Source organism: Brienomyrus brachyistius, unplaced genomic scaffold (assembly GCF_023856365.1).
Source record: "Brienomyrus brachyistius isolate T26 unplaced genomic scaffold, BBRACH_0.4 scaffold44, whole genome shotgun sequence".
Classification (NCBI taxonomy): Eukaryota; Metazoa; Chordata; class Actinopteri; order Osteoglossiformes; family Mormyridae; genus Brienomyrus; species Brienomyrus brachyistius.
The window spans coordinates 913,464-934,010 of record NW_026042319.1 but is presented as its reverse complement, the minus strand read 5'-3'; the positions used below and the strand labels follow the sequence as shown (position 1 = coordinate 934,010).

The 20,547-nt window shown below is 45.1% G+C and overlaps 1 protein-coding gene across 1 annotated transcript in view; it reads left to right on the top strand.

Annotated features, from left to right (window-relative positions):
* filip1l (filamin A interacting protein 1-like) overlaps positions 1 to 3,015 on the top strand; it is a 60,354-nt gene extending 57,339 nt beyond the window's left edge. Inside the window, exons 10-11 of the mRNA XM_048999348.1 lie at positions 672 to 898; positions 2,205 to 3,015. Of these exons, the coding sequence (XP_048855305.1) occupies positions 672 to 898; positions 2,205 to 2,328 (351 nt within the window). The 3' untranslated portion in view covers positions 2,329 to 3,015. The remainder of the gene's footprint in view (positions 1 to 671; positions 899 to 2,204) is intronic.
* The last annotated feature ends 17,532 nt before the right edge of the window (positions 3,016 to 20,547 follow it).

The window sequence follows — 20,547 nt, the reverse complement described above, 5'->3', positions numbered from 1 at the left end:
TGTTACATCATGCGTCTTGTTTGTGTTGGGACCACATCTGCTAAACTGGGCAACATGTTAGCATGCGATCCCTTAAGGCCAGTTCATACTTGGCTTTTCCGCATGCGCTTTCAGGCTGCGGACAGTCGCGGTATGCGGCAGTTTGTGTTCCCGCTATGTTCGGCTGCGGATGCTGATGGTCACGGTCGGTGCTGCCTACAGCAGTGATATTCCGCCAGACCAGGAGAGGGCAGGTGTACTGCAACAAGCACAAATACAAGCGTTGCTGTGAAACGGGTAAACTTTTATGAGCGGTTTTGACGTTATTATGCTAGTCTTGGTCAGTATTTCGGTAATAAGGGACACTCCAGTGTTTTGAAATCCTTACGACAAAATTCCTACACAGCCAGGGTAAATTTTACTGCCAAGATTTCAAAATGCCAGAACGGTACTGCTTATTAAAATACCATATACCTTCATATAATGTCTGGACGGTATGAAGAATTAGACATGTGGGTCATCCTCGTCGCCAAGCAAAAGCACACATGGAAACAAAGTATGAATTGACCTTCAGCAGGGCTGTTGCAGCCCTCGCATTGCCGCTAAAAGGTGCGCTGATTGTAGAGTAGGCTTAGTAATGGTGCTGTTTGAGGCCCTCCAGGTGGTTGACAGGAGACTCTCCCCTTTCTCAGCGGTCGTGTCAGGAAGGTGGCCGCTTGTTGGTTCAGGCGCAGCGCTGGAGCGCAGTGCTGGAGTACGCACTAGTGGCCTGGCGTTACGTCAGCGCGCTGCCACAGTGGGACACCAGCGGCCACAACGCTCTCAGGGAGCAGTGCTACGGTGTGTTAGCGGACCTCTGTGCCTCTGCCCTGCATCACCAACGCCCCGGGCTCAGTCAGGCCCAGGAACTGCTAAGAAGGTAAGTTCACACACTGCATAGTCTAAAGCGCACGATAATATTCAAGAACATGGAGTAAAAAAAAAAAAACTTAAAATCGAATAATAGTTATTTTCACTAGTATTAAACAACTTTATAGTTGTAATTTATCCATAAATTCACACTTTTTCTTATGATGTTTACAGCTACTGTTTTTGTGTGAGCGCTGCATGCGCTCTGTGAGCCAGTTGTAATCTTTTTCATGCTTGCTCATTGATAGTGTGGCGCATTTCAGAAATTTAACACAGATGAGTGAAGAGAACAAGAACTGGTCTTTAAATGACCTCTTGGCTTTCATTAGCGGTGACTTTGTCCAGTGTGAATTTGAAACAATAACAGATTACTGTGTTCGACAAGGGAGGGGGAATACACCCCCCTTCATTCACTACTTTTGATATCATTTGGTAGCGCACAGCACCCGTTACTCACTTCCCACAACAAATCCGCTGACTTAGACTTAGACTGAGTCGCACACAGTTAGGCTCTGCACAGTGCAGTCAGGTTATTATGTTGAGTGAAGTGCTGGAGATGGGAGAACAGTTGGGGGCTTAATTTAGCAACCGCTAAAAAGTCGCTTCAACTGACACTGAAAATGTATAATTTTTCCCTCTTCAGTGTCATTCGGTCTTGCTCTGCAGGCTCCTTCTGATGTTATCTTTTTGCAGCAGCTAGTGGTGTCTCATTATGTATGGAAATGCGTTAATGGAGTAACATTTAAGCCAGAGAAACGTTGTTGGGATTGTGTTATTAAAACTCTCTCCTGCCTTAACTGCCCCAGGCACAGGCAATTTAGATGATTCTATGGTGCTGCACTTGACCTGTCTCTTCAACTTAATTTCAGTTTCAGTTTAATTTACTCGTACAACTTTATGATGTTTTGCATTATCGTTTTGCAACAAGAAGTAATATCTCATTTTGCGTGGTAAATGAATATTTTGTTCCATACTTGATTCATGTTTCTCTGTGTTTGGGGTGGGGACAGGGTTATTTGAATAGTGACTAGTGAAATTTGATTAAGCCTACCTAAAATATCCATCGCTATTTAACGTGTAGCTGTACGAAGTATATGCTGTCTTGCACCTGTGCTGGATATTTTTATACTATTTAAATAAGGGACTCTTGTCATCTTGTGTTATTTGTATGGTATTAGTTTCCATTTTGTCCATGTGCTTCTCCATGTGGAAATTGCATGTGTCGGCAGAGCCTTAAATTTCGGAAAGCGGGCTGTTTTCAGCACAAACCCAGGCAGATCTGGGGCACAAACATTTATTGTACCCTTGCTCTCCAGGTTTAAGATCGCCCGCACACAGTGTCACCTCATCTCTCCATGCCTTGAAGAGTTGGAGAAGATTGTGGACAAGACGCGCAGCAGCACAGCAGACGTAGCCTTGCCAAACGGTGGTCCGAGTTAGCGCCAGACTGTGGGGGGCTGCCGTGGTGTCAGATGGCGCTCGATTGATCGCCGCTGCAGTGCTGGGTGATGCTCGACCTCTGTCCGAATCTTCGAGGCTCCAGCGGTGCAGTAACGAGTCGCCGTGGAAATCCGTGTTTGTGGCGCGGCGCTTTAGCACAGATCTCCGCTGAAAGCCGGCTGCCTCCAGGATGTTGCTGGAAATACCCCTTAAAATGTGTAAGGGGGAACAGCTTGGAGAAGGGATTTATTTGACCTCAATTGAACTGCGGCGGCTGCCTTATTCCCAAAGACTTTGGCTTAAGGCTACATTTCTAATTAAAAAAGGAACAAAAAAGCTTTTTAAAAATTGATAAAATATTGTGTCTGAAAAGGGAGTGAAAATGAAAACATTCCACATTAATAGGATTATTTTTGACATGAAGGATTTTGTATCGGTATAGCCTTTTTAATTGAATGTATAAACTTAATATTTATATGCTATTTTTCAAAGGAAGTAAGGTCCATGAATTCCTTTGCATGTAAACTGATCTATGTAGAAATAATGTACCCGTGTGTTCTGTAGATCTTTTGTAAATATTTAAGTTTAACATCTGCCTGTCTGTGTGCACATGTGTTTTGTTTGGTTGCATTATTGAGTTTCTGCAGCTTTGGTTGGAAATAAATTTTAAAAGCAGGTTGCATTCGACTGTGGGGTCCAGCGTCATAGCGGAGCATCAACGGCGAGAAGTTGAGGCTTTCTTTTCTGAGTTTGTCCGTTCACCTGTTATTAATACGCCGTCAGTGCCAGATGGTTAGGTGGTTTGGCATTTACTCTGTCTGCCACGTCGGGGGTGTTGGAGAACGTGGGAGGTGTTTGCAGGAATAGTTTGCCAGCACCCACTGTGACGGGGGCTCTGATCGTACTGTCCATATTGTTGTATCCTGCAGCTGATATAAGGGGGGAGTGTGAGAGGAGTGGAGAGATTGAGCCTTATTTTCATTGCTGAAATCAGCCCCCCCTCCCTTTTACTGCAAACTGCCCTCCCATCTGTTCCTTTATAACTTTGTGCAATGAGCTCAGTGTCTATACATTTGGTCCTTGGAAAATCTGAAAAGGTCACAAAAAGTAGATTATTTCCACGCAGAAACTACTGTTAGCACTAAACTCTAACATCCCTGTTTGGTGCTACATCGTGGTGTACATTTAAGTCTATCCAAGGCAGTAATGTGGATCTTAACCTCTGACCTGAAGGTTGTTGGTTCTAGTCTCCTAAATGCCCCTGCAGTAGCACAGATCATCTGCTGACTTGCTCTAGTACATCAAGCCGACTGCATGGCTTTTGTGAAAAGGGACAGAAACTGTACATCTGTCCCGTCTTGAACTTTGTGGTGGAGAAACCGACCTGACCCCTGGTGTGTCACGGTGAATAACGGCAGATTTCTTAGTCATTAACACATTTTAGACATGTATTTTTGCTCAGAACAGAGAATAAAAACATGTAGCAATTGATGCATTTTTCTTTTGTTTAAGCTAGGTATTGCAATAAGCCAGGTTACACTGGAAAAAAACTACTATGATTGCAGTAATTGTCTGGTGTCAAAGTGACTGTATCAATAAGTAACATGGTATTTAAGGTAGTGCAGTCAGTGCCCGTCGTCAGCCTGAATGCAGGCAAAGCGGCTGTTTGCGCCGGTTCTGAGATACCAGGCAGAAGCATTGTAAAAATGAGATAAAGCGAAACACTCTTGTCAGCTTTGTCGGTCAGATCTGGCCTGATCCTGTCTGTGTAACACAGTGTGCTGTGGCTTTGTCGTCCTTATGAGTCTGTCATGGTGTTTAGCCCTTTTGGAAAAGGGGGCTCGTCATTAACAGTGTCATTCGCAGACGAGGACTAAGGGAACGGTAACAAACCAAGGAGGTTTATCCTCACGCTGCCTGCATTTTGGGGCAATTTCTGGTGACGTGCTAACGCTGCGTTTGTACAGTCCCTGCAGCATCAATGTTCAAACAATGTAGGCAGTCGATATGCAAAACCTATCTAGTGGACAATGTCCCTTACAGTATGTGCTATACATAGCAGCTTCTGCCTTTTCCCTGGTGTTTGATAGCACTAGTCGCTTGAAACATAATGTACTGTATTGCTTGGTGTGTGCAGAATATATGGGTTTGCAGTTTGCATTTGCCTGGAATGGTGAGACTGTAAATAAGGGAGGCTGTGTGAGACAGGTGTGATTGAAGGCATTTACTTGTCAAAAGCAGACTTACCTTCTCTGGTATTTTCCTTCCCGATGCCCATAGCAAGCGTCTCCCATAATTTCTGCCAGTTCCAAACATTCCTCTAAACAGCAACAGCTTAACACCTAAAGATGGTTCTTGTTCCCGGTCTAATCACAACTATGGAGTGAGCAGATGAGCATTTTGTATCTGTGAATCAGATACGGCGACCTGGTGCTCAAATGTCACGTTCCACATGAGCCAGTTTAACTGAGGCCCTGAATTTTTGCATTTGTGCCTTCCAGATAAATAAATATGGTTACACTATCTCACTTGCCAATTGTTAAAAACGTAAAATGAGCTAAGAGTGTGGCCAGGAATGTTTGTGAAAGAGGAATCGGAAGGGGCGTAGAGGGGCTTGAATTAAAGGGGGTGAGCTTGGGTGCGGCCCTGTTAGCAGTGAGGGGGGGCTGACAGTCGCTTATTGATTTTGTTAGAGGCGGAGGATGTTCATTGGATGTCTCACTAATGATCAAGGGAGATTTATTTTTTTTCTTCAGTTTTTGGAAGGTGCCTTCTCTGTCATGCTGGATATAATCACTGTTAAAAAAGAATTGAGGAAAAGCTAATTATGCCTTGAAAGCGCGTGGTACTAATTACCAGAACGCCCACACATGCCTTTCTCGCCATTTACTCTGGGCTGCGTAACTCCGGGTTCATAATTCCGTCACAAAGGAAAGAGAGGACTATAAATCAGCCAAGGCTTTTACACATCACCCATAGTAAACAGTCCACAGCGCTCCGGATACACATCACCCATAGTAAATACTCCAGACAACAGTCCACAGCGCTCCGGATACACATCACCCATAGTAAACACTCCAGACAACAGTCCACAGCGCTCTGGATACACATCACCCATAGTAAACACTCCAGACAACAGTCCACAGCGCTCTGGATACACATCACCCATAGTAAACACTCCAGACAACAGTCCACAGTGCTCCGGATACACATCACCCATAGTAAACACTCCAGACAACAGTCCACAGCGCTCCAAATATGTCTTGCAAGGTTTCCTCGATCTTAATCCACATATCTGTGGCTCTGTCTATGAAGTTGTTAGTTTCGTGCTCGTACTAATTCTCTCTAGATGTAAAAAAAAAAAGACTAAAAATAGAATAATTAAAAAAGAGTTTATGAAATAATTCATTACTGTTGCTGGGGCCCTTAGTACCTGTACACATGCAGTGTGTGCAGATTTCTCTCTTCTGTCTGACACCAATTGGGGAGGCTCATGAACTCTGTTTCTGAAACTCTGGTCTCTCTCAATGCCGTAGCGGTAGAAGAATAGTTAATGTCAGTCATAGTATATTAGCCAACTTAAACTGTACTGCTTAATTTTTAGGAATTTTGAACTGGGCAGAGTAGGAATGTGATTGTTTTTTTGACAGTTCTTGGCAAAAATAAAGTCTGCAGGCTGAATTTCGATTGCTCTTATTGTTAAAGTGTGAGTTTTGTGGAGGAGGGGCAACTAGGGATGTGGTAAAGCGCAGAAAAATCTGAGACGGTTGGGGAATCGCTGGGCACGTATCCACGATTCTTTTCAGCCTATTTTGTTTCTTGCCTGTCCGCCATCAGACTCATTCGTTGCAATTCCAGTCAGCGCTCTTGTTTGTTTTGCCAAGAGGGTGTCCAAGTTACAGCAGAGAAACAAACGAACCCATTCAAACATGGCTAAAGAACACAGCCCTTCTGCTTTTGGACATTTAAGGCCGCGCTGAGCCGTGCTCGCAGCATCTCCGCTGGGGTAGGACCGCTTTCCATCATCAGTCTGGCTTCCCATTTGTATTACCACCCCAAACCATCAGCAATGCTACATTTCGTCTGGTGTGCTCTTCCTCGCCAAGCCAGTGTCCCGGAGAGGACGTGATATGAGCGTTATTAAAATCCCGGACAAGCTGCCCCGCTACTTCCCAGTCACTTAGAAACGGCACAGTGAATTACCTCGGCAACAACAACTGAAATGGCACAATAACAGCTTAATATTTGCATCTTATCTTGGAGAGAAAGCTAATGACACTGTAGGGACAGCATTTAGAGGATATTTCATTTTCCTTGGCTTTTGTTTTGGTTAATTAGCTGATAGATGTTCATTGGGAAAAGGCAATTTCACCAACGATAACAACTTCAGTAATCATCACACTTTGCAATATCCACAAAACATAGCATTTAAACTTTAATTATTGACTTGAGGGATTTTTGCAATGGGTCTAAGTCAGGTTGCTGTGCCCATCATTGCGCACTTGTTCAGTTTATGTATCTTTATTTCACAAATAGTACTACGTTATAGTCTTCTTAATAAATAATTTAATAACTTTGTTACATTTATAGTTTTAGCTACTGTCTACTTTGACTGAAATCTGCCTCCCAAAACAACACAATTGTCTTGTTAACCACTATTGAACAAGCTGGGACGTAAAAGGCGTAATTAAGATTTGGAAAATGTGCTGGGCTCTGGCCTTACAGACACACACCTCTGGTGTCACAACCCTCAGCTTCTGTCCCTGGGAGACATATTAGTCTTCTCTCCAGGTGGCTGAAAAGAGAAGATGAAACTCCACATCATCTCTGGACCCGGACCTCGGGACCACCTGGAACAAGAGAACACACAACACAGCCGCAACCCTGTCAAACACGGGTTGGGGCCGGAGAAGGGGGGGGCGGGAGAAATGCAGCATAACCTTGTAAGAATTTCCGAACTTGTAATTAACAACTTCACGCATCTTTAATTCCTTCTATATTCATGAGCACCTGTTTCAGATGACCTGGGGATGGAGACGGCGCAATGTTGCATGTTAAACACTTGGAGTTAAACTTGCCCTGCTCCTGTGCGAGAGTGAGCTTGCTGGAGATGACTCAGCGCAGAAAGGTGAATCAGCATAGCGGTGCCTCTTCCGTTAGCTGTTTCTGTCCAAGGAGGAACATCAGAGGTCCCACAACGTTCCTGTGAAGTCTTTTGCTGCCAGGTGTCCGATAACAGGTACAAGACTGTCTGCTTCACACTCCGGCTTTAGGTCGGGCCTCTGTGAAGTCGATCTCTGTTCTCAAATTTTTCCGTGATGTCTGCTGTCGTGCTATAAAGGTCAACCTTCTAATCACAACATTAAACATGGCCAAACGGAAAAGAGGTAGAACAGAATAGGCACGGCCGATGGTGGTCAGGAGTGCAGGCTGGCTGTTGGTTTTATGTTGGGAACAATGAAGAGTAAAAGGCATTTCATCTCTGATACTCATGTGAAGCCCAAAACCTTTCATGTCTGTTGAAGAGGGTAACGCTGGTTCTGTTGAGCAGTACGTATCACGCCTGCGTATATGTGGTAAGCGTTTTAGACCATCGATCCCTGTACTTCGAGGCATTTTCAAGTATGCTAGGGGTCTACACAGAACATACAAACCTTGTCAAGCTTTGCTACTTTGACACGGTGTGGACTGCCCAGTTTTGTGTGATTTATTACGGCTGGAAAGCAATTACAGAGCTGAACAAAGGCTGAGCAAACAGATGTTTCTACAAACAAAAGGCCTCAGCAAGCCCCTCAGTTCTTCGTTAGTGGCATCCATTGTGTGGCCTGGCGATCACAACAACCCAACTATACCGCCGAAAGTCAGAACACTGCACCATAATGCTTCTTATCAATAGGTGGGGCTTCTGTCTTTTTTAAACAATTGACAAGGGAATGGCGAGGATGTTCCTACAATGTGTCTGTCTGAGACAGCAACCAGTCTGCAATCAGCTCATTGCACCAAGGGCTCCTTGCTCTGTGCTGCTGTGAGGATTGGGCAGTTTGCTGGCTGAAGGAACCGTCCAGCAGATCTTATCCCTAACAGAACACAATCATTAGCAGACAAACCATGACGTCAGTCTATATCTATACACAAAGAACAGCAGACTGAGATGTCTGCATATGTCTATCAACATGGAATACCATTAGTGAGTCAGCCATGTGCAGAATGACTGCTTCCAACATACATTCTGGCCAATAGGGCAATGAATACAGAAGAAAGGAAATCAAATAAAGCACTGTTATAGTCCTGTGCCGTTGGATCCTAGTTTGAACCTGGAATTGAAAAATATTAATGAGGGGAAATAGCACTGAGAAGCATCTCAATGGACGGAAACGGGTCGCTTGCATTGGAATCTCCTCCAGAAAGTGAGTGTGCTCTGCTATCTGACAGGAACCATACAGCAGGAGATGGGTTCCACAAAATAAGGCGTTAGGCCTCACTGGGTGTATGAAAAAGCGTTAGGCCTCCTGCCCTCCAGGCGCAAAGCTAAGATTGCAAGCGCACATCACTGGGTGTATGAAAAGGCGTTAGGCCTCCTGCCCTCCAGGCGCAAAGCTAAGATTGCAAGCGCACATCGCTGGGTGTATGAAAAGGCGTTAGGCCTCCTGCCCTCCAGGCGCAAAGTTAAGATTGCTAGCACACAACGCTGGGTGTATCAAAAGGCGTTAGGCCTCCTGCCCTCCAGGTGCAAAGCTAAGATTGTTAGCTCACATCGCTGAGTGTATGAAAAGGCGTTAGGCCTCGTGCCCTCCAAGCGCAAAGCTAAGATTGCTAGCGCACAGCGCTGGGTGTATCAAAAGGCGTTAGGCCTCGTGCCCTCCAAGCGCAAAGCTAAGATTGCTAGCGCACATCGCTAGGTGTATGAAAAGGCGTTAGGCCTCCTGCCCTCCAGGTACAAAGCTAAGATTGTTAGCACACATCGCTGGGTGTATGAAAAGGCGTTAGGCCTCATGCCCTCCAGGTACAAAGCTAAGATTGTTAGCACACATCGCTGGGTGTATGAAAAGGCGTTAGGCCTCATGCCCTCCAGGTACAAAGCTAAGATTGTTAGCACACATCGCTAGGTGTATGAAAAGGTGTTAGGCCTCGTGCCCTCCAGGTACAAAGCTAAGATTGTTAGCACACGTCGCTGGGTGTATGAAAAGGCGTTAGGCCTCCTGTCCTCCAGGTACAAAGCTAAGATTGTTAGCACACATCGCTGGGTGTATGAAAAGGCGTTAGGCCTCATGCCCTCCGGGTACAAAGCTAAGATTGCTAGCACACAGTGCTGAGTGTATCATAGTAACACAAAAAAGAGAGAAAGTAACACAGGATATAAATAGAACCTTACGAGACAAATGTGGCTGAGGTCGATGAACGAAAGCCGTTGCGTGTGTCAGGGGCTGACGTGTCTCTAGCTTTACAGTGAAGGCAGAAGTGACTTCACTTGCTGATCTTTCACAGACGGACATGCCTAAGCCAGTCTCATTTGCTTACAATTAATTGCCTTGCCAATAAACCACTAACATTATAGCTCCCTGGAGGATTGTAGATTCCTCTCAATTTTTTTTCCACGGTTACAGAATTACAGCATAGAATGCTGTTTTATTAAGGGCCACTACTTTGTGGATGTCTGTGCCAGAATTTTTTGTATGTGCGCATTTATCAATGAACACAGTTGATTTTGCATTTCTCAGTCTGTATTTCTCTATTTGAACTTTAAAACTCTGAAATCGTGCGCTTGTTTGCTGAGGTCCGTGAATTTGTTTTTACCTGGAGGCCTGTCCTGTCACAGCCTGTTACCGATGGTCTTCTAGCATTATAATATCCAGTATCACGCTGCTCAGTGGGTGAGGAAGAAAAGGGGACACTGCTCCGTCTAGAAACCTCCAGCGAAGATTAAATGTAAGTTATTGCTATTCTTTGGCCAGACTAAAATATTGCTTCGTCGTAAAGCAGAGGGAACTAATTCTTGATTGAATGCAATCCCAGCTGAGTAAAACTGTCATACACATTCATCTTTACCCAGAGTGCCCCACTGTGTGCTTTATGTTGGCTCGTCAATACAGTAATCCTGTTATCGCACTATTTTTATTGGGCCGTTCCATTCCCTTGATAGAGGGGAGATTACCAGGTAGGATACACAAGGTGTTAAACCCAACCAGACAACTTGATGAAAATATCAACCATGGTAAGTAATGAGGCACTTACAAAATTCCTCAGGCTACACATCTCCGCCTGACTATGAAGCTCCAGTTACTTCTTCTGTGACACAAATGTGATTCAGTCGCTCTGTGATTTCTGTGACGTTGAACGACAGAACCATTTTTGTAAAGGGAGCTGTACTGGTTTTGTGAATACCAGAGCATATTTCATTGAAAAATGACATTAAACATTTAATATGGCCCAACAAGCATGCTTCAGCATGTAGCAGCGTTGCCTTACTGGTGTCCGAATCTCCCCATTGCTGTGCTGGATTCCTCTTGCAGTCCAAAGATGCGTCGTTAGGCTAATTGGCGTCTCTGAAATGCTCATGACCCTGTTCAGAAAAAGCGGCTGGAAGATGGAAGGATGAAAGTTAGTTTTCATGGATTAAAAAGGAAATAGATATAGAAAGTGACATCTAGGGATGGAAGAAGAGTCAGTAATTTAAGTGTTAAGGGTTTGAACGCTATGGAATCTGGAAGATTTAAATGAATATTTTAACATAATTATGGTTACATAAGACCTTCTCTGAAGCCCACTGGGCTTTTATATTCGGTAGAGACAAGCTTGATATTTTTGAGGCCTTTCTGCCTCGTGGTTACAGCCAAATGGTACGGTCAGAAACCCGAATACACAGCTCCTTGGAGTAAGGGGAGAGGTTGGCGGGATGGATCCCTCAGATTTCCCCGGTCTGTAAATATCAGCAGGAAAATGGGTCCCTACATCGGTGACTGCCTCTCGGAGACACAGATGGGGGCTGGATGAACCACCGGCTAAGCACAGCGAGGTGCTCATTCCTCAGGGGGAGCTCTCTCCTCAAGACCAACTGGAGAAGATGAGCCGTTGGGGACGAGGGCAGATGCTGTTTTCATCAGAAACCATCGAGGAGGACGGGGAAACCTGCCAGACCGCCGGCAGCTTGCAGCGGATCCCCGTTCGCACGCCTGAGGCTCCCGTGTACGAGCGCGTTTGAGCGAAACGGGTGAGAATCAGGCCTTTCAAATTTGAATGTGAAGGCATCGGAAAGCGGCACACATACAAATCACTTCTTCGGAATCCAAAGTTCATCCAAGTTTACAAGCAAAATAATGTCGTCTTCTGTAATGGTGGAAATTTTTGTACAGTTAAGTGAGGAATAGTGCAGATTGACTCAGTGTCCAAAAGAGATAATTGACTTTTTCACATCGTTCAATTTGATGTGAATTACGAACTTGTAGGGGGTTTCTTTCACAGGAACTGCCGTTTTGCATTGTAGTACTGCTGATAAATCATGCAGTTGGACTGAAAAATTTCACATAATTTCATTATGTGTATCAAGACAACTACATCTTTTACCAGAATGAAATAAAAATACGCCGAGTTGATTATGGCTGAAGGATTCTTCTGTTTGTTATATGGTTACCCTGTGCATGACTGTTTCTGCTTCATCCTGCCGGCGACTGTTTCACGGAGACCTTCTGTAAGCTGACAGAAGAGGTAACCGCAGCCAGAATCCACGCTCCGGTGCGCTGCTGTTGTGGGTGACAGAAAAAACCTAAATAAATATCTTGATACTAAGTTACTATTTCTGTTACTAACTCAAGAAATTCTTTGGTTAAAAAAATAGATTTAATTAGAAACAGGATGTTTCTAGCTGTTGAAAAAAAATCAGGGGCTGAGTCACGTTTACCTGGGGCTTTGGCTGGCATCGGGGCTAAAACACCCGGGGTATAGTCTCCAGTGATTGGACCTAACAGCACCCATGATTATAAACATATTAATAATATTAATATTACTAATTTTCTGTCATCCATCCATCTGCTTATCCTGATCAAGGTCAAACGGGGCTGTGACACGTATTCCAGTCCATCGCAGGGCACAGGGCTGGGGCTCACCTTGGGTATGATGCCAGGCCATCGCGGGGCACAAGGCTGGGGCTCACCTTGAACAGGATGCCAGTCCATCGCAGGGCACAAGGCTGGGGCTCACCTTGGGTAGGATGCCAGGCCATCACAGGGCACAAGGCTGGGGCTCACCTTGGGTAGGATGCCAGGCCATCACAGGACATAAGGCTGGGGCTCACCTTGGGTAGGATGCCAGGCCATCGCAGGGCACAAGGCTGGGGCTCACCTTGGACAGGATGCCAGTCCATCGCAGGGCACAAGGCTGGGGCTCACCTTGGACAGCATGCCAGTCCATCGCAGGGCACAAGGCTGGAGCTCACCTTGGACAGGATGCCAGTCCGTCGCAGGCCACAAGGCTGTGGCTGACCTTGGGTAGGATGCCAGGCCATCACAGGGCACAAGGCTGGGGCTCACCTTGGGTAGGATGCCAGGCCATCACAAGGCATAAGGCTGGGGCTCACCTTGGACAGGATGCCAGTCCATCGCAGGGCACAAGGCTGGGGCTCACCTTGGACAGGATGCCAGGCCATCACAGGGCACAAGGCTGGGGCTCACCTTGGGTAGGATGCCAGGCCATCACAGGGCACAAGGCTGGGGCTCACCTTGGGTAGGATGCCAGGCCATCACAGGGCATAAGGCTGGGGCTCACCTTGGACAGGATGCCAGTCCGTCACAGGCCACAAGGCTGTGGCTGACCTTGGGTAGGATGCCAGGCCATCGCAAGGCACAAGGCTGGGGCTCACCTTGGGTAGGATGCCAGGCCATCGCAGGGCACAAGGCTGGGGCTCACCTTGGGTAGGATGCCAGTCCATCGCAGGGCACAAGGCTGTGGCTGACCTTGGGTAAGATGCCAGTCAATTTTTTGGCACAGACACTCGCGATCACAGTTCAGAGACACCAGTTAGCCTAGTTTTAGTTGTTTTGTAACTTTGTGGGATTGCAATAAAGCAGTGTTTCTCAATTAGGCCCATGGGGACCCCCACACAGTCCACTTTTTAGTCCCTCCCAGATGGGGGGGGGGAGCAAAAATGTGAACTGTTTGGCAGGGAGGTTGGAGGGAGCAAAAATGTGGACTGTCTGAGGCTCCCCGAGGTTGAGAATCACCGCAGTAAAGGATTCTAGTTATGTGTTTTGATTGAAAGCCAATGGGAAGGTAGAGGCCACGCTTATGTAGCATATACAACACGAAGCAAGCCATGCATTTTTATGTTTTGCATAAAAAACTCCATTATTACACATTAGGTGTTGATACATGCAGTAGAAACAAACTGCCTGTAAATGCAAATGATTTTATGGTACCGAGCCTGAAAACCCTTTTCAGAGAGGGCTGCTGCGCATCACCCTTGTGGGTCAGGGGGGGTTATCCCCGTGGCAGCAGCCAGAGATATGTCATTATGGTGATATCACAGCAGAAGAGGGAACCACCAGTTTAAACCACAGCGAACGCCTTGCCACAGAGCATGGACACCGCACTGGGTGGCGTTAGCGTGACTGGGGAGGGGGCCGAGCCTGGGTCACATAGACAAGGCAGGGCTTGCTCAAGCAATTTTTCATTGAGCTTGAAAAAATGAAGGGTCCCCTGCGGGGTGCTGAGGCGAGTCGGGTCACCTCCACATGGTGGGTGGGGGGTGGGGGCATTCAACTGCGCATTTAATAAATATGTTTAAAGGCACAACAGAAATGTCCAAAGGAATGAAAAAGTCCTGCATCAACTGCACGCCTTCTGAAAGAAAAAAAAATACAGTAACTATATGGAATTATATTAAGAAGCAAAATTACTAAATAGACGGACACTGATTCATTCTGTTTATTTTCTCCCTCGACCTCCAAGTGTAAGTGTGTAGTAACAATAATAATTGGCTGGAAGTATTCCTGCTGTGTAAATAATGCGCAGAATGTTCCTATAAAATTTCAGTGTCTTGGGAATTTGATCTTCTAATTTATTCAAATAATTGCATATTGCTGAACATATGAAGCTGAACGACGTTTTGTCCTGAGCTACATCGGGCTTAAATGAGCATGTGGTGCCGATCCATAGAGTTCTGTAGGAATTAAGTGTGTTTTTCCGCCTTTAGAGCTTCTTTTGGCAAAGAACAGGAGTGTCTGCCCATGATATGAAACTGAAGAGCCTGATTTTTGTGGTCAATATCAATATTAAATTTAATCATCGTTTTGTTTGTTTTTTATTGTACTTGTCAAATTTATATGTGCATTATTTTTACTCAGCCTCAGTTCTTAATTTCTATATTGAAGCCACAGTTTGGTCAGTGAGTCTCCTCACTTGGAGATTTATCCGTAAATCCGACTCTAATGAACGTGTCCCATAAAACCCGCTGCACTTGACTTGACTGACCCTGACTGAATGTATTTCCCAGAAAGGTGTTGTTTGGAATTCGGCCATCATCCTGACAAGATCACATGGCCATTTTTACCATACGAGTGATTTAAAAAGCTATACTTTTTTTACACCAGTGTGCCGGCTTCATGCTACTGATATTTGCCGTTAGACTCCCCCCCCCCCCCCCCCCGCGCCCCCCCCCCACTTTGATTTTTCAATAACAAGATATGACCCAGTCAGTATTTTCACAGCTGCCGTTTAAAATGGTGTAGGCAATTATTTCCTGTTTCAGAAGCGTTTGCTGTACGATGTACGTTTTAACAACACACATAAATTTGCACATAAAAAGATTTTTTGAAAGTGAATATTGGGTCACACATTCAAGATTTAAAATACCTCAGTTTTTAACGTTTGACGTTCAGGGTGAGTAACTCTTTTTTTTTTAAGTTGTCTCCCATAATATGGAAAAATCCTCATAGATACTAGGGGCTCCTTTTTCCTCCTCAGGACACGATCAAATTCTCCCTGTTGGTTATCAAATGCTCCCACAAATAATTCACTTCCATCGTTGTTGCTCCTTAAACTTGACTGGCGACAGAAAGTCTATATATTTTCTGCGGGAGGACCAGAACCTTCCAGAAAAGACTAGCTGTAGTTTCTCTGCACAAGCCGCAGGCTTTGAGTAGGCATCCTCAAAGATAAACACTCGAGATTTACAACCGGGCCGAGCGTCTGATTATAAAAATAGGGCACCTCTACAGCACCGAGAAGCGGCAGCGCAGTAACCTCTCTGCACTGCAGATGCACTCAGGGTGGGAGGAGGCAATATAGAAATAATAATCAGGGGAGAGGATTATGTGCCTTGGGGGCCAGCAGTTTATTTCAGACACTCTTAGTGTTGCAAAAGACAAGGGTCCAAAGTTTACAATGGTAACCAACACTGATAGATGCACCACCGCACACCGATGGTTCTTCACAACTTTAGAAATAAAGCAGAGAGGAGACAGTGTCACAACGTGGGATTAAAAAGCACCGTTTAACAAAGGCTCTAAAAACGACCACATGTTCTGTGTATCGATTTTCAAAAAGCTATTCTGCAGAAGCATAAAGCCCCCAGAGCACTGGCTGGCAGGTGTCTTCTGGAATCATTTTCACTGGGCCTAGTGTTTTTGCTTTCGTGGGGGGGGGGGGGGGGGTGTGGGGGGAATGTCAGGCAGACTGCGAGCTCCACAGGTCGAGCGCAGACTTTGCCTTCAGCCGCTTTGCCTGTCACTCTGAGTCGATTCCTAAATGTATGATTCCTAAATCTACCCCCACAAAGTCCCCAAGACCCAAAATGGCACCAAAATCTTGTGGCAGTTGCAGTTTATATTTTAAGGCTGACTAACTATCAAAACAGAGACAAAAGATCAGATTCCAGGGAATACAGACCTTATAGTTTGGTGGCATCCTTTTCCTTGGAAAGGTCTGTAGAACATTCACACTCACCCTGTCCATCACCCCCACAAACTGGTGGTCCAGTTTCCAAGTGAGCAGTCATGCACTCTAATTCATCTTCAAAGCTGTGTTTGAGCCCTCACCCCCACAGCAGGGCTAATTTTCTTTCTGTATTTCACGTTTTCCTTTTTTTTTAAGCCACATACAAAATGCTATTATTATTTTAATAGAGAAAGACACACAGAAAGCTACACAGTTTCTAATTCAATTAACAAAGGATAATTATCGGTTTAATCCCTGTAAAGCATCAGAATGTACCGCCATTGATCATGCAGCGATTTAACAAGAATAGACAGTTCTGTCCGTACTCTTTATGGAAATATGCCATAGTAATTAAGACTTACCCACGCAAAAAAACGTCTAAGAGTTTGACAAGTTTGTCACATGTTTTATTTTTCTTTCCTTGTGATGAAAGCATGTACCCAGAGGGCTGTGTGTTTTTCCGCTCTGCATCTCTTGCCACTGCGGTTGTCCTCTGCTTTGCTTCGCCTTTGTGTGCAGGGTCCTGGGGTTCTGGAAATAAAGCTGTCTATCGGCGAGGTGCCTTAGGGGCCGGACCTGCTGGTGTGTTGAGGGCTTCCCGCGTGGGGCTCCGTAAACTGAATGCGCAACGCAAGACCCAGCCTGAGCCAGCAGCCCGGGAATGTTTGCCAGAGGGTACAGGTGACTCCCACACCATCGGTGAGCTCGGGGACGGGAACCACAGAGTAAACTCCTAGCAGGAAAGAGCTGTCTGCAAATTCCTGGTAGGATAATTCTAATCCAGGCCGAGGTGGACTTGCTGCACCAGTTCAGAACCTGGGACAGCTACAGCAGAGAAACCAGAACCAAGCAGCAGATTCAGGACCCGGAGCTGTCCTGATCACTTACAGTACAGGATGTGGACACTAGCTTGTCTAACATCACATTCTGAAACGAATGGTATTAATATGAAGTTAGTCAGTCTGTTATCACTGCCATAGCCTCTACTGTCAGTGTTTTTATCTTAATTTGTGCTCTTCTCTAAAGAGACCCCTGCAGATGAAAACTGCCGTATTTACAGTAATGTGGTTAATACACTGTATAGTGCCCCTGTCAAATTCACCAATAAACAGAAACAAGCGGCAATATAGTTGCAGGCGGCCATTAACGGGGTCCAAGCACTATGGCCTGAATAGACGCTTTGACCACATTTAACATCAAATGTCCCATTAGAATATCTGTAGATGAATGTGTATTAAGTGTAGGAGCACTTTGTGTTTGAATGACTTTATAACATCTGCATCACTGCATAAAGGCCTATGGACTATGGACACCACAGCGCCACCATAAGCTCAGCCGCCGTCTTTTTGTCTGGCCTGAGTAGTGGATGGAATATTCCACCAAGACCACAAATAAATCTGGTGATAATAGCTTGCTGAAATTTGATTGGCTGTTGCCAGCCATGTTTATTGAGTAGATATACCAATATACCAATGGGAACCCCCCCCCCCCCACCAATTGCAACAAATTATACCAAGTAGCCCTCCATGGTTGCTGCAGAATATACCGAAGCGGATCCCACCAATCACAGCAAAATATACCAAGTGGGCCTCTCCTGATTGCTGCAAAATTTACTAGGAAAAATATAGCACGTGGGTACCCCCCCCCCCCTCCTCAGTTTCAGAAAGATATACCAAGTCCCCCTCCAACATGATTTCCATATTTAATTGCAGGAACTGAATGATTTGACAGAAAATGAAACCAACTGTTTTGATCCACACTCCTAAAAGCAGAGCACCTGGCTTGTTCTTTTGTTTGTTGTTGTTTAAAAGAATAAGTGTTTCCTTTCTATAACCGGCGGGACATGATGATAGCTGGGGGGGGGGGGGGGGGGGGGGGGGGGGGTGCTGCCTTTCCCACTGTCAGGATCCCTCTCTCCTCATCCTTGGCATTATTGTTTGTCAGAAGATAGAGGGCTCCCTGTTCATGTTCCAGGAAATAAATCCAGAGAGCTGCTTTTGTGGCCTCTCCAGATAATCCTCCTGGTTAAGAGGAACAAAATAAACCACCTTCTTTGCTCAAATGGAAAATAAACAATTCTTAGTTGAGAGGAAAATGACGCGTGCCCACCTTTTATGTGTTTGTGGGTATATTTATTTTGCTGCTTGGTGGAGGATGGTGTAAGAACCTTATGTATGCTATCAATAATGTGGTGTAAAGAGCGATATTGGGCATATTTGGGACAGATGTGACAAAGAAGAGGGTTTTATGTTGTGAGAAGCTGGTGTTTGACCTCGAAATGGACTGAAAGGGTCTTCTCTCCGCGAGCACGAACAGCTTAGCGCGCTGCTTGCAGGGACTTAGCAAGCTTCAAGAGCTGCTGGAGTTAATCTCCGAGAGAGAGAGACAAACTCCATTCTCGCTTAGAGTTGCACTGCCATTACCCATAATGCCCTGCAACAACGGTCACTACAATTCACTGGAATTGGAAATTATTTGGGTTAGTAAGAAACTTTTTTGCCTCCTGGAAACACTGCGGTTTTGTGACGTTAAATTTAATTTATACACTTGCCGCTAATTTGTGCAAATTCTACTTCGTGAGAGATGGAAATACAATGAAACCGAGACAATAACTTGGCAAATAACTAAATGTTCCATTAGATTTACATTTATTTAGCTGGCAGTTTTTGTCCAAAGTGATGCACATGAATGAAAATGGTTGTATTTCATTACAGTGAATGAGCTGATTATACTTAGTGAGTTTTCATATAGCTCAGATTATGAAATGTATTAAATTGTTTTCTCACCCATTCGTCTTACTCTGCCTGATCAGCATTACATGTTGGAGCAGTATAACGTCGCCACTAGAGGGCAGTGAGCACCACAAGTGTTATCCGTTTTATGGCAGCTTTTAAGGTTGATAAGTGGGATCCAGTTACCGGTTGGTTTACAAGTTTCTCAGAGTTGTACTTCAGCTTTACATGAACAATAAATCAGCTATTTAAATTTTTACTTTTATTCATTTTTTTGTATTAACTCGTATAATTAAGTTAAACTGCTCTCAGATGACATTCTCTATTCTAATGATCCTCTGGACCAAAAAGTCACTCTTAAAAAAAGTGTAGCTCCAGTTATAAGTAAATGAAGGTTGGTGGGTGGGGTGGAGTAGGTGGGGGTCCACACTGGAGAGTTCTGACAATATCAATGTGCTGATTCTCAAGCACATACTGTAGTTCTCATCTTGTGCCTAAGTGGCCCTGTTTGACAGGTTTTTAAATAATCCTGGACATCTTATTTCTGTAATTAATCCTCCATCTTTCCAAGTGCAATTAAGATTGATGTCTCATTTTCGATTAACCTGATGACAAAGCAGGGCTGGAGATGCCTTTGTGTTGGAAAGCAAACAGTACCAACAGTCTCTCCTAGCTGTTGTTGTAAGCATTCACATTCACCCATGTTGTAACGAATAACGACTGCGGTTATTTGGGAGAGCCGGTGTCTTGGAGCTTGGGGGGACTGCAGTTTGGTGGGAATGGTGGGACGATCCCTGAGCCCCACAGCCTCGAGAGCCCCCTGAATCATCCCTACGTCACACGCCTCTCAGCCTCCGTTTATTTCTTATTCATGATGCGCATAAATTAACAATCTCACTTTTTTTCCCACCATATCATTCTCTAGTTCTGCAGGCACCCTGCTGTAAGTGTGGGTCACGTTTGTTCTTTTCAGTTCAATCTATTTTTATATAGCGCCTTTCACAACAGTCACCCCTGAGCACAATCACAGAATGGGTGTGTTGTGATACATTCCTGCATAATTTGTACAGAATAATTCAAAAACTGGGAAAAGGGAAGAAAAGAAATGAAAGAAAGACAGCCAGATGACAATGGAGGAGAGGAACCAAAAACTCTCAAGTAGGGACGGACATTTTTTTCTTTCTTTCTCCATGGTCCGTTTTGTACAACCCCCTCCAGAATTCCATCTTGGTTTGTTCCAGGGTCAAGCTGCTAGTTTGTTGCATTAGGTATGTATGTATCTAATGATTTTACTGCAGGAGTATTTCCCCCCCAAAAGGATTGGCGTGTCCAGGAGGAACTGAAGAAAACACAGCCAGGGGCTCCCCCCGAGATTTTGAGCCCCATCATCATATTTGCCCTCCAACACCCATCCAATCATGTTCCACATTTTTAGGGCTACATCCAATGTCCTCCTGAACACCGACTGTCCTGATTTCCACACTGGCTTCTATGGGTCATTCTATTTGACTGTGCTCCTTCGGCTGGTTCCGCTGACGGACTGTAGGGGGAGACTCTAACG